Here is a 13,962-nt window from a genome sequence, read left to right on the forward strand (position 1 = left end):
CAGGGTGTGATGGAACAGCCAGGAACTGTTAGCCACAGTTGTGCAGCGTGCAGACCTGTGCGCCTTCAGGCCGGGCACTACACTGCTCTGGGTCTTGGCTGTGCCTCAGTAAAATGGGAGCAACACTGTTCTCAGTGAGGCTGAAACAAGACTGAGTTATGTAAAACCACTTGGCATTACTCTCTGCACACGGTCAGTCTGTGACAACACGCTCTTGCCCTCTTTCTTTCCCTTTCACCTGACTTGATCTTTGTAAGAACTTACATAATTGCTTTTTCAGACCAGCGGTGCGTCGAGGCACATGGCCAGGAATATCTGGCTTCAGACCACACAGGGTTCCAGTGCCGACTGCACACCTGGGTAAGCACGGGGCCTGTGCATGTCAGCAAGCTTTTCTGAGCCCCAGCTTCTTTCTTTGTGGGGTGGCTGTGAGGATGAACCGAGTTAATGCTCGCACAGTGCCCAGTACCTATTAGATGCTCAATTAAATTCTAATCATCATCCTGATGATTAGGTTCTTATTTGTGTTCATTTTTCCATCCCACAAATGGTCACTGAGCGCCTCTTCTCTGTGCTAGATGCAGGGCCCAGGCAAAGGGCCTTGTAGCCCCCCAAAGGATAAAGTGTCACACGGAGAAGGATCTTAATTGCACACGTGAGCACCTCATGGCAGGCTGTGGCATTCGAGGAGGACGAGGGGAGGGGCATGAAGAGGGAATCACTAGAAGAAGGGGTGTAGGGGAAAGTTGCATCTCTGACACTCTGGCTGGGAGGCAGTGGAGGCTGGGGTCAGTGGGGGCTGCTGGGACCAGGGCTCTAGCAAGCAGGCTCCTTCCCTGCCCCCTGTGAGTCTTGGAGGGTGACTGTGTGCTAGAAGCCAGCGATCAATGGGGACAGCCACCCGCCTGTGCCAGAAGAGCGCTTTTCTGGGCGCTCTGCTCATAGATCCCCCGCCCCAGCCCAGCCTGGCTTGGGCAGGCGGGGGAAGGTGCCGCTGCCAGCCACTCACCATGCTGGTCATGTCTACGCTTCCAGCTCCAGAGGTGAAAGGGAGAGACGCTAACCACAGCCCATCAGTCCTCCCCAGCTGGAATAAGACAACACGGGGAAGCAGAGCCACGCTCCTGGCTAAATAAAAGCCTGTTTGCCCGGCCTCCCTGCCTGTGAGTGCTGTAAAACAGAGGGTTCTGTGCACAGATTTCTTCCATACCATTATATTCTCTCGGTTGCGCTCGCAGGTACCGTGGCCTGCCGTGACCCTGAAAGCTTCTCGATGCCGTGACCCTGCTGGTTTGTAACACGTTCGGGAAGAAAAGGACACAGCCAGCGGTGGACTTTCCTCTTTCTTCCCTCCTTGCTCTCTCTTTTCAAACTCCCACATGCAAGGCAGTGAAGAATAGCACTTCACCTACCACAGGGCAGATGCGCTGGAGATGAGAAATCTGATTCTTGGTGGGCAAGGAAGGGAGGGAGGCGCGGGGCAGCCGGCAGGGGCAGGAAGAGGACAGGGGAGATGGGGAGGGCGGTTTGGTGGAAAACGTCTGTCTTGCTATTCCCTTTTGAAAGCATCTGTCTGGTGTCAAGGTCTTTACCTACTCAGGCCAACTTTTACAATGACTTTCAAAGCCCTGTGCTTCGCTGTTCAATTTGACAGGTGTTTTGCAAGCATCAACTTGCAAGGAAAAATATAATGCCCTGCCATTATACAGGGACAATGGATAAAATGAAGGCTTCTGCTTGGTGGGGAGGTGCTGGGGAGTTGACAACAAGCTTCTCTTGGCTGCCAATAAGGAACCTGGATAAGCAGAGAGCTGGAGACTGGGTGTGGAGCACAACGAGTTCTCCTTCCCCTCCTCATGGCACCTGGGCACTAGTAAGCTCCTACTAGGTGCCAGGATCTGTGCTATGTCCTGGAGACAAGGGAGAACAGGTGGCATCTGTGGCTAGGTGTAAACATCCTATCCCGAGCAATGCTTATCTGCCAGGCATACCTGTTCTCCTACTTACTGCACACACACACACACACACACACACACACACACACACACAATGTCCCAAGCACTGCTTATGTGTCAGGCACACTGTCCCCTTACTACACACAAACACACACATACCAAGCACTGCTTATATGTCAGACATACCCATCCCCCTACTCACTAAACACACACACACACACACATCCCAGGCAATGCTTATGTGTCCGGCACACCCATCCTATTACACACACACACATCCCAAGCAATGCTTATGTCAGGCATTCCCATCCTCCTACTTACCCCTCCCCCACACAAACACAAACACACACACACACACACACACACACACACACGCTACTGCCCAGGCTTAGAAACCCCAGGGCTTGTCTCTGTGTCTCAGTCCTTTGCCCAGAATGGCTGCAGTGCAAGGAAAGCAGGAGTGTTCTTGGCAACTCACAAAAGGAAGAGTGAGTGACCCCAAGGACAGTAATGCCCTGACAATTGTATTGGTGGACTGCAAGTGATGTGCCAGTTGTGTGCCATCTCCTTTATAGGCATCCTCTCCTTTGAGCCCCACAATTTCCCTAATGAGATGAGCACCGTGGCCCCATTGTACCAATGACAGAGCTGAGGCAGGGCGACTTGCCTGAGGTCACAGAATGGGTATGAGGACGCGCTTGGGTAAAACGCAGGGGCAGCCACTCAGGTCAGCTGGATGGTGGAAAACACAGGTTTGAAACCTGACTCCGTAGTCAACAGGTGGGTGCCCTTACTTGCCCTCTCTGTGCCTGTTTTCTCGTCTCTAAAACAGAGGACTACGACAGCACAGTAAATTGACAGGTTCACGGGTTCTTGGAAATCGCAACTCAAGTGAAAAGATGTATAGCTAAATCAATGTTACCACAGGACAATGGATGCAAACAAGAGCTACCCTCCCAGGTGGATTTCCAGCAACAAAAACATCACCAAACTTCTGAATAAAGACACCAAAACCTCTAAATGTTAAACACTGAAATCAACGGGAGCTAAGCATACATTTAAGACAGATTAGTAAAAATAAGGAAGATGATGATTTACCCAACGATTCCAGTTCCAGTCTGCAGGTGGCCAGAGCCTCTCCTGGCAGCTCAGGACACTGGGAGGGAACCTGCCCTGGGCAGGGCACCCATCACACACACAACTGCACTCCCCCACTCTGGGGCCATGGAGACATGCCAATTCACCTAGTGTGCATGGCTTTGGGATGCAGGAGGAAACCAGAGGACCTGGACAAAACCTACATGGGGAGAACACGAAACTCCACGGAGAGAACACGAAACTCCACGGGGAGAACACGAAACTCCAAGGGGAGAACACGCAAGCTCCACGGGGGGAACCTCACGCAAACTCCACGGGGGAACACGAAACTCCAGGGGCGAACATGCAAGCTCCACGGGGAGAACACGCAAGCTCCACGGGGAGAACACGCAAGCTCCACGGGGAGAGCACGCAAGCTCCACGGGGAGAAGACGCAAACTCCACAGGGGAACACACAAACTCCACGGGGAGAACACGCAAACTCCACGGGGAGAACACAAAACTCCACGGGGAGAACACGCAAACTCCACGGGGAGAACACGCAAACTCCACGGGGAGAACACGCAAACTCCACGAGAACACGCAAACTCCACGGGGAGAACACGCAAACTCCATGGGGAGAACACACAAACCCCACGGGGCGAACACAAACCCCACGGGGCGAACACACAAAATACACGGGGTGAACACGCAAACTCCACGGGGTGAACATGCAAACTCCACGGGGAGAACACGCAAACTCCACGGGGAGAACACGCAAACTCCACGGGGAGAACACGCAAACCCCATGGGGAGAACACACAAACTCCACGGGGGGAACACATAAACTCCACGGGGGGAACACACAAACTCCATGGGGAGAACACTGAAACTCCACGGGGGGAACACGCAAACTCCACGGGGAGAACACGCAAACTCCACGGGGAGAACACACAAACCCCACGGGGCGAACACACAAACTCCATGGGGAGAACACACAAACTCCACGGGGAGAACACACAAACTCCACGGGGAGAACACACAAACTCCACGGGGAGAACACACAAACCCCACGAGGCGAACACAAACCCCACGGGGCGAACACACAAAATACACGTGGAGAACACGCAAACTCCATGGGGTGAACACGCAAACTCCACGGGGAGAACACACAAACTCCACGGGGAGAACACACAAACTCCACGGGGAGAACACACAAACTCCACGGGGAGAACACGCAAACTCCACGGGAGAACACACAAACTCCACGGGAGAACACACAAACCCCATGGAGAGAACACACAAACTCCACGGGGGGAACACACAAACTCCATGGGGAGAACACTGAAACTCCACGGGGGGAACACACAAACTGCACACAGACAGTGGCCCTGGATGGGAAGGCAGTTTTTTTTTTTCTTATCAATTATGACAAATTGACGTTATCTAAGGACCTGTATTTACCTCCCAGGATTTTGAGGATTCATACCCATGAAAGCCTGTAGCTAGCACCTGCCGCCTGAGTATGGTTTGACACATGAAGATTGCTAGTTACAGTAATAATAATTGGTATTATTTAGCTTGAACTGCAAACTGAACTCTCTGCTCTGACCTAGGTGCCTTAGGGACCCAGGGGAGATGAGGCCAGTCCTGGGAGCTTCGAAGAAGCTGAGCCCAGGGGCAGGGGCACTCCTGAGTAATTCACACTGGTGCCACCGACCACATCAAGGGCTTCAGCTGGTGCCAAAGCTCCACTCTATCTGCTCTGGCCACCTCCCACTGTCCCTGAGTGTGGCTCACAGGCCATGGTGTCACCGGCATGCTTCCTCTCAGGCCCTGAGGAACAGTGAAGATGCCTGCCTTTCATTCAGTGGCCCACATTCTGTAGGGCCTTTGTTGCAGCCTCAGCTCAGTAGCCTCCACCTGGGATCTGAGTGCCCTCCTGGCAGAGTTCAGGGCCGAGGCCAGAGCTGGGGGAGGGAACTGGGCATGGACACCACTTGCCCTTGGGGTCTGCCAGAGCCCTGGAGCTCTGAACAATGCGGATTTTGACACAAATAAGCTGGTAATTTTTCTCCATGAGAAAAAGGCACAAAGTGGGGAGAAGGATCTGGCCAGGAGGGCAGGAGGCCAGCGGGCCTATTCTGAACATTTGGGGCTGCTGTGGGCACCTCCGGCGTCTCAGAGACATCAGTCGGACAATGGGTGTCTTGGTGGGTGAGAAAGACTGACCCCTCCAGCGCGCCTGCTCTGTGCTGGACACGCTCCAGGCATCACCCCATTTCCCCAAGCCAGTGTCGCACTGCCAGGGGAGGACAGGTAGATAGAGAAGTAAACTTGAGCACTGTCCAAGTTCACCATTCGCTACCTGTGTGACCTTGGGCAAAGTGCATCATCCCTGCATGCCTCAGTTCCCTCATCTGTAGAATGGGGAGATGAACAGCGTCTCACTCACAGGGGCGGTATGTGAATGACATGAGACCCTGCACTGCAAGGGATATAGAAGAGCTCCTGGTCCCCAGTAAGGAAAGCTGTTACTACGGCTTTTGCTACTTTCCTGATCACTGTCAAATGAATTCCAGAAGCGGGTACCCTTGTTAACAGTATCTTTCACATGAGAAAACAGAAGCCCACAGGGCGCAGCCACTCACCCTGGGACACACAGCCAGATGCAGAACCCAGGTCTTGCTGACACTCTTTTCCCTAAGCCGGGGCTTCCTAAATCTTTTGGGGCCCATGACCTCCTAGAAAATCCGTTGGAAACAAAAGATCCTCTTGCCAGACACATACATAGACACAAACTGTATAATGCAATTTCCAGGCATTCCCAGCCCCTCTGAGGCCAGCCATACTGGGACCCAGGAAAACAAAATTCCACGGATTCTGAGCTAAAAAAAATCATCCCCATATTACATCTTGCCATATTCTACAGAGTGTATTCTTTTGTTCTTTGGAAAACAGTGCTGAAAAATGCAATAAGTAATTCAGACTCTTTGGCTCCAAACTTGCTGGCCACCTTCTTGCCTTCTCTTCCTGGTCCAGACAGGTGAGGCCAGCAGAGAGATCTAACACTCTGCTGTGCTCGGCCCTGACCCCTGTGGATGGTCCAGGCACTGTTCCTCAGGGCTGCTCCTGCCCCGAGGAAAACACCACCTCTACCACTGGCAACATGCCTTGACGTGTACGCAGATCGCTATACATGCTGGACATTCTCTGGTCCCGCCACATCCATCCGCGGTCCTGCTCTGTCCTGGGAAGGCTGAACCCTATTGAATGCGTCACAGGGACAATCTGGGCCTGTGGCTGACAAGTGGGATGGTCTGATGGGCGGGAGAGAGAGCTGCAGCTGTCTGATCCCAGCCCCTTCCTGCTGTGCTGCTGTCCTCTGGCAGCGGCTGTCCCTCCACGCTGCGGTGCCCACTGGTAGCTGCTCCTAGGCTCCTGACCTCACTGAACCCCAGGGATATCACGTCCTCCCGCTGCCCTTTCAGCCCCTGGGGAGGTAAGAGCTCTGGCGCTGCTCCCCTCTGGCGCCCCAGCATCCTGTGCTCCGTTGGCACTTCCTACACCCCTGTCAGCTGCCACTGCATGACAGGCTCTTTCTATGATGTGAATTCTGTTCCCTCCTGGGGCCTCGGCCCATCGCCTGTGGCACTGGGGAAGGGTCCCTTAGTTCTCATCTTCGACACACTTGGGGACCCCAGAGCTGATGTCCCCATCTAGAACCTGGGAGGGCAGGGCTCTTTCAGAAGGACTCAGGGGTGGAAACACGTGGCTTGGCTCTGACACTCAAGCCTGTCCTCAGGGGCCTCATCTCACCTCTGCATGTCGGCTTCCGCATCTGTGCTATGCAGACAATGAAACGTGCACATGACAGGGCCTTTTACGAGCACGTGCTGTGTCAATTCTGAAGGGCCAGCAGGGTTTGTCATTATGATTTGTTACTCATTCTCCCAATTTCTGGAAGGAACCCCACAGATCTTGGGTTCATGGTCTGGATGAGTCAGAAGGGCCAAAGCCATGTAGTCAGTAAACACTCACACACCCCAGATTTAATAAGGGCCTGGCCTTTCTTTTTCTTTCTTTTTTGTTTTTTTTGAGATGGAGTCTTGCTCTGTCACCCAGGCTGGAGTGCAATGGTGCCATCTTGGTTCACTGCAATCTCTGTCTCCCGGGTTCAAGTTATTCTCCTGCCTTAGCCTCCCAAGTAGCTGGGACTACAGGCGTGTGCCACCATGCTCAGCTAATTTTTTTTTTTTTTTTTTGTATTTTTAGTAGAGGCGGGGTTTCGCCATGTTGGCCAGGCCGGTCTCAAATTCCTGACCTCAGTGATCCACCCACCCTGGCCTCCCAAAGTACTGGGATTACAGGCCTGAGCCATCATGCCCAGCTAGGACTCTTTCTTGAGTGACGTTTGTAAGTATAACATGGTTGGAACAGGTGGGTGGGGTGGGAGGCTCTAGAGCAGGTCTGGAGTTCAAGTCTGAGCTCTGCCACTTCCTCGCTGCACAGACACAGCACTGCATGCAGCTGCTACAGTTACTGCGGAGACCGAGACAATGCCCATCTGAGGATGGCCCCTGGTGCACAGTGAGTGCTTAATAAACACTAGTTGTCATAAACCACTGCAGTGCTTGGCAGGCCTCAGTTCTCTCATCTGTGAAATGGGGCTAATCATGCCTATCTCATAGGGCTGCTGGGGAGTGAATGGGAAGATGCAGGTGAATGAACTGTCTTTGTTACTGTTACCATTCTGTCTGCCCTGTCTGGGGCTTGGCCTGGCCGGTAAGCAGCTGTGGAGAGCCAATTCCACAGAAATGATGCCGGCCAAGTCTTTCCACTGTGGCGAGGCAATAGTGCTGTCTTTGGAACTCAATTTATTGAAGGGGGCTTCTCTCTAAGGCTGGGCAGAACCGCTGAGCCTGCACTCCTCGGCTGGCCCGGGGAGTGGGGGATGGGGTGACAAGGGAGATGGTCGCCCCGCCTCCGCTCCGCTCTGGGGAGAGTTCCTTACACAAACATTTGCCCACGGGTGCATTTGGGCCTGTCAATGGTTGTCAATAAGGACAGGCTCTCTTTCTGCACATCAGGATTTGGGGCCTTATTGAGTTGTGAGCTTGCAACTGTGTATTTAGCCTTCATTTCTCTGGTTCCACATTTGCCTCAGCTCAAATATTCCCCACCCTGAGACTGGGCACCTGGCATGTGCCAGATATTGTCCTGGGCACGGGACCCAGGGAAGAACTGATCACTAACAGAGATAAGAACGACACAGCCCCCACATTGGGGAGGCATGGGTCCAGAGAGGATAACAAACCACAAAGAAGTAAGTTACAACAGGGCAAGAAAGCACAGTGACAGAGAAGTGTAGAGTATGGAGAGATTACTGATACCTGTGGAGGGGGAGGGAAACAGGAAGGCTTCCTGGAGGAGGTATCATTCTATCTGGGTTTTGATGGCATTTTCCATGTCAAAAAAGAAAAAAAAAAAAGTGAGGGGCAAGGCATTCTAAGCAGAGGGAACAGCATGTGCAAAGGCATAGAGTCCTGCCAGGAGTTTGGGGAACAATGAACTCTGTGGGAGGTGTGGTGGGAGGAAGGAGGAGTCTGGGAAGATCATGGGTGTGTGCAGGAGGCCATGTTCTAAGGGTGTGGCAGGCTGGGCTAGAGTCAGGGGGCTTCCCTGCTGCTTTTTGGAGATCCCACTGTGGGGGACGCAGCCCTGCTGCATCGCTGAGACGCTGCTTCGCAGAGTCGTTTCGCCCTAAGCAAGACCGGCGGCCCCACCGGAAGACGCCCATCTCCATAAACTGTTCCCAAGGTGCTGCCTGGTTCAACAACAGAGCCGTATGGTCAGGATAGAGGGCAAGCACTCCTGGCTCCAGGTTCTATGTCTACACAGAGGAGTGGGGTTGGGGGATGCTGGCTGCTAACACCCCCCTTTTGTGCCCCGGTGACATCCTTGGCCCTGAGCTGCCCCACAGGGAAGGGGATGGATGAAGGTACAATGGCAGCTCCATCCAGCAAAGCACCTGAGACCCAGGCGACAATGAGGTGGGAGGAATGCGGTGGCGTGCCAGGAAGACCTGAGAGCACCTCAGGTGGCACCACAGACAGAACTGTCCCCCATGACGGAGCCTGGCTTTTCCGGGCACGCAAAAGGTAGAGAAGCTCCCTAGCTGGATGACGCACACTAAGGAAGCAGGATCCAAAGTAGGTGGGAAGCCGGCAGCTACCCTTTTGCTGCGGGCCCAGGCCGTAGCGGAAGCACTTCTGTGACGGGTGGCGGAGAGGTGGGATGGGGTTCAAGGTCAAGCACCCCTTGATATCCCAAGTTTTGGGGGAGCATACTGGACAGCAAGGGGCACCTGCCATGCCTTCCACGTACCCAGGGCGGAGCGATTCTCAGCGCTCTCTCACCCCCTCCTCACCTGACTCACAACAGCCTCCTGGGCCGACCTCATCTGCTCCAGCCATGCCGGCCTCCCTGTTTCTCACACACACTGAGCTTGCTCCAACCTCGGGGTCTCCCCTGCCTCTGGCTTCCTGCTTGGGCGGCCCTTTCTTGGGTACAGATGTCATCTCTGCAGTGAGGCCTCTCTAGTCCACCTGAGGAGGAATGTGTCCCAGCCTCTTTGACCTGAGCCTAGGGCCCTGCTTGTCCACTGCCACGAGGGTACATGAGGGCACAGTGGGCACTCAGTATTTTCTGGCCACCACCTGAACTGTCACTGAGGCCACATGATGCCACCAAGCTGGGTAAGAGGTGAGTGAGACCTGCGGGTATCAGGGCCCCAGCAGGAAGTAGATGGTCCTCCAACGAGGTCACCGAAGAAAGCGAGCAGCAAGAATGTGGCCCCCCAGGAAGGCTGTGAGCATCTCTGCCCTTCGGACGCTGGAATCTGGACACAGAGCACTGTGAGGACAGGGCCAGCAGCCGTGAGCTGTGGCCTGGCAGCCTGGCAGGCAGGGAATGGATAAACACTCTGACCTCCGTCTCTTGCTGCCAAGGCCCCCAGTGACCCAACCCGACTGCACCCTGAGAGCACACAGGACATGGATGCTTTTGCACAGACCAGGCTCCCGGCAGGGACTGCTCCAGGCTGGTGGAGGCAGGTCTGCGGGACTGAGGGGGGATGTCCAGCAGGAGGTGCTTGGCAGCCCTTGTGCCACAGCCTGCTGGGTGGACAGCAGTTCTCTCAGAAGCCCCACCCACCTCTTGTGTTCCCCAGGGGCCCATGAATCAGCCACAAGACCTTCCGGCTCCTACCGTGAAAGTGTGCAGCCGTCTTCCGCCGCAGGGCCTGCAGGGTCACCTCAGCATCGGCCCACTCCAGCACCAGTCTCCGGCCGTACAAGTGGGTGCTGTGACACAGGGCGTTGAAGGCTCTCTGCAGAGGAACAGGAAACAAAACTGCACATCAGCTAGATCAGCGTGCCAGACACTCCACTCTGCCCGCCAGCTGCCTGCCCACGGCACAGATGCCCAAGCCCAGGTTCTGGCCCCGTGACATCTGATCTCCAGCGAGGGTTTGGGGAGTGGTTGGGAGCATCTATTTAATTAGTGGGTTGCGTTCCCAGGGAGAAAGCTGCAAGTGGCTGAGCAGTCAATATATCCACCGTCTGGACCATAATTGGCGCCTGGGCCGAGGCAGTCGTCTATTTGCAGCGTGTCATCCGATCTGCAGAGGGCGACCCCATTAGTGGGCTCACCTCCCACCTGGCTGTCTGTATGGCAGCCACTTGAGAAAGCCATGCCCTGGCCAGCCGCCGATGACAAGCATATAGGCCCCTGGGTGTCGCTTGGTGCTGCTCTCCTTCACTGCCCTGGTAACTGTCCCCCACATTGCTCTTGAAGGGGCCCCTTCTGTCCCTGCTGCCAGTGCCCTTTGCCTCCTCGCTGGTCCCCCGGCCCTTTGCTTCCAGCCTGGGTCCTGGCGCAGGCTGTTCCCGCCCACTCTTTGCTGTTCCCGACCCCCACATGCTGCCTGGTTCCCTCTTTCTACTTTTTAACAGCTATTCTGAGATAGAATCCGTATACTTCATATACCACTTGTCTGAAGAAGACAATTCAGTGGGTTCTGGTATTATCATGGAGCTGTGCAAAATGTCACCATATCAATTTTACAAGGTTTTCATCAGCCCCAAAGGAAACCCCACACCCCTTAGCTAGCAGTCCTCCAGCCCCTGGCAACTACCTGTCTGGTTTCTGTCTCTGGATTTGCCTATTCTGGACATTTCATATGAACGGAATCATACGGAAGTGATCAGTACCCTCTTGAACACTGCTAGGTCTCAAGTTCAACGGCACTGCCCAGGGACGTCCTCTCTGACTTGATGGGCTCATCCAAAACACCCCCATGGCACAGGGAGGCTGTGAGCTTAGTAGCCAAAAGCCTGGAGTCTGAGGTCACCCTGCCCAGGAAGGGCAGACCCTGCAGGTCTTAGCTTGAAGATCTTGGGCAAGCTAAAGAAACTGTCCTGGACTCTGCTTCCTTATCTACACAATGGGTACGTGCACATAGGCCAATCTCAGGGGTTTCCAGGACAAAAACGAGTTCACACAGTGTCTAGAACAGTGCGGGGTCACTGTGATTGCTCAATACACGTTGCTTCTCGCTGCGTTTTTTTTACTGTAGACATGACATTTGCAGTTGCTTTCTCTCCGCAGAGAGCTTTTGGGCAGGCATGGTTTAAACAGCACTAGGCCCCAGGTGCTCGAGCGCTGGCAGTGGAGAGCAACGGTGGCTAAGGAGGTGCTTTGCTCTGCCTCTGGGTTGCAGAGAGCACCAATGGGTGCAAGCAGAGGGGGGGCTTGCTGCTCTTGTTTCTTTGATGCCGTGAGGCATCATGTAACCGGAAGGGTCTGGATGGGAATCCATCCAACTGTGCTCCTGATCTACAACGTGGCTCTTACGGTTGGACCACGTCCCACAAGAGGAGACAGGTTGGGTCCTAACCCCATGAACTTCAGAACGTGACCTTATTTGGAAATGGTAGTTGCAGAGGTAATCAGTCAAGATGAGGTCACACGGGAAAATGGCTGGCCCTGAGCCAATGACGGGTGTCACCGGATGGCCACGTGAAGACAGAGACATAGGGTGAATGCTGGGGACGGGAGGTGCGGGGTGGAGGCAGACACTGGCTGATGAGTCTACAAACCAAGGATGCCAGCTATCCCTAGCAGCCAGGGGAGGGCACCACGAAGGTTCCCCTTGGAAGGAACCAATCCGGCCAGCACCTTGATTTTGGATTTCCAGCCTCCAGAACCGTGAGACACATTTCTGGATTCTTAAAATGTTCTCTAAGGCAAGGTCTCGCTCTGTCACCCAGGCTGGAATGCAGTGGTGTGATCATGGCTCACTTCATCCTCAGACTTCTGGGATCAAGAGATCCTCCCACCTTGGCCTACCGAGTAGCTGGGACCAGAGGCACATGCTACCATGTCTCGCTAGGTTTTCAATTTTTGTAGGGATGGGGTCTCCCTACATTGCCCAGGCTGGTCTTGAACTCCTGAACGCTAGTGATCCTCCCGCCTCAGCTTCCCAAGTGCTGGGATTACAGGCCTGGGCCACTGTACCCGGCCCACTTCTGTGGTTTGAAGCCATCAGTCTGTGGCATTTTGTTACAGTTGCCCTAGGGAACTGACACAGTTGGGTAATCATCTGCCACATCTTGAGCCTCAGTTTCCCCATCTGTGTTGGGACTGGCTGTGGGACATACACAAAACGAGCATGGAGGGCAGCACATAGTATACAGTCAATAAACAAATGAATCCGAACAGACGGGAGGGAGGTGACTAGAACATGCATCTTTTTAAAACTAGACATGCGGCCAAATTAAAGAAATGCTTTGTTCTCCTCCGTGCTGTTCTGAGGAGGGCCAGGTGCAGAAAACTTTTTCTTTCCTTTTTTTTTTTTAACTTTAATTTAAAAAAACTCTGACTGCCAGCAGAGCCTCTGCATTTTTTTCCATGTGGATATAAAAATGCATCTGGACTCCGAGCCGAAATGGCCCATTCAGAGCTTTAAAACACACGCGTTCTCAGCTGGCGAGGCAGAGAAACGGCTTGACTGGGGGTGCTGGGGTTTTAAGATGAGGGAGAGGAACTGGTGGGGAGTCTGGGGTGGCGGATGTTCCATCCTCGTGCCAGGGTCCCCGAGGAGTTGTGGTCCCTGGGACACGATGGGGTGGGGGTGGCCAAGGGGATGCATCTGGTGAATGCTAGGCTGGAACTCCGAAGAATGGAGAAAGATCCCAGGAGGTAGGTCTGGGTGAGAGGCCCCAGCCCCAGCCTCTCTGATTCCTGCTATCAGATTTCCATGTTTCGTTCTCTCCCTTGGAAACCACTTCTCCATTCCAGTGCCACAGAAAGCCCAGGGAGGTCTCCATTAATTGCAGTAGTTACTAAAAATGCCCTCTCCTGGCTTCTTTGTGATATCACCTCTCACAAATGTTCATCTCTCCCCTCTGCACTTCTCTGACATGTTCTTGGCTTCTCTCTGGAAGAGCTCTTCATTCTAAGAGGGTTGGTGGCATGGCAGTTTAGAGGGTAGACTCTGCTGCTGGCCTGCCTTGGTTCAAATCCCTGCTCCAGTGCTTACGAACTGTGTGATCTCGGGCAAGCTGCTGAACCTCTCTGGGCCCAAGCTTCCTCATATGTAAAAGAAGGGCAGCAGCAAAGAGTAGTGAGAATTCAGAGAACTGTGAAGTCTGACACTTAGAACGCTGCCTGGCACATAACAAGAGTCACTTAAGATTGGCTGTTATAATGATGTATGCTTCCATTTTTTCATTATCCTGCTAAAGAGCAGGGACAAGGGAAGGTAAGACACAAAAGCTCTTGTATTCGAGGTTAGAGCGCAATGCGTGGTTCTCCAAAAATAGCAGAATTACCCTGCCGCGTTCTAGTCCCTGCAGGTTAATATGAA

General features: G+C 53.8%; 1 protein-coding gene across 1 annotated transcript in view; it reads right to left on the bottom strand.

Moving 5' to 3' along the window:
* Window positions 1–13,962, bottom strand: part of RBM19 (RNA binding motif protein 19) — a 141,322-nt gene that overhangs the window by 13,379 nt on the left and 113,981 nt on the right. Inside the window, exon 23 of the mRNA XM_017543392.2 lies at window positions 10,302–10,422. Coding sequence (XP_017398881.1) covers window positions 10,302–10,422 — 121 coding nt within the window. The remainder of the gene's footprint in view (window positions 1–10,301; window positions 10,423–13,962) is intronic.

This window comes from Cebus imitator, unplaced genomic scaffold (assembly GCF_001604975.1).
Source record: "Cebus imitator isolate Cc_AM_T3 unplaced genomic scaffold, Cebus_imitator-1.0 Scaffold8, whole genome shotgun sequence".
Taxonomy (NCBI): domain Eukaryota; kingdom Metazoa; phylum Chordata; class Mammalia; order Primates; family Cebidae; genus Cebus; species Cebus imitator.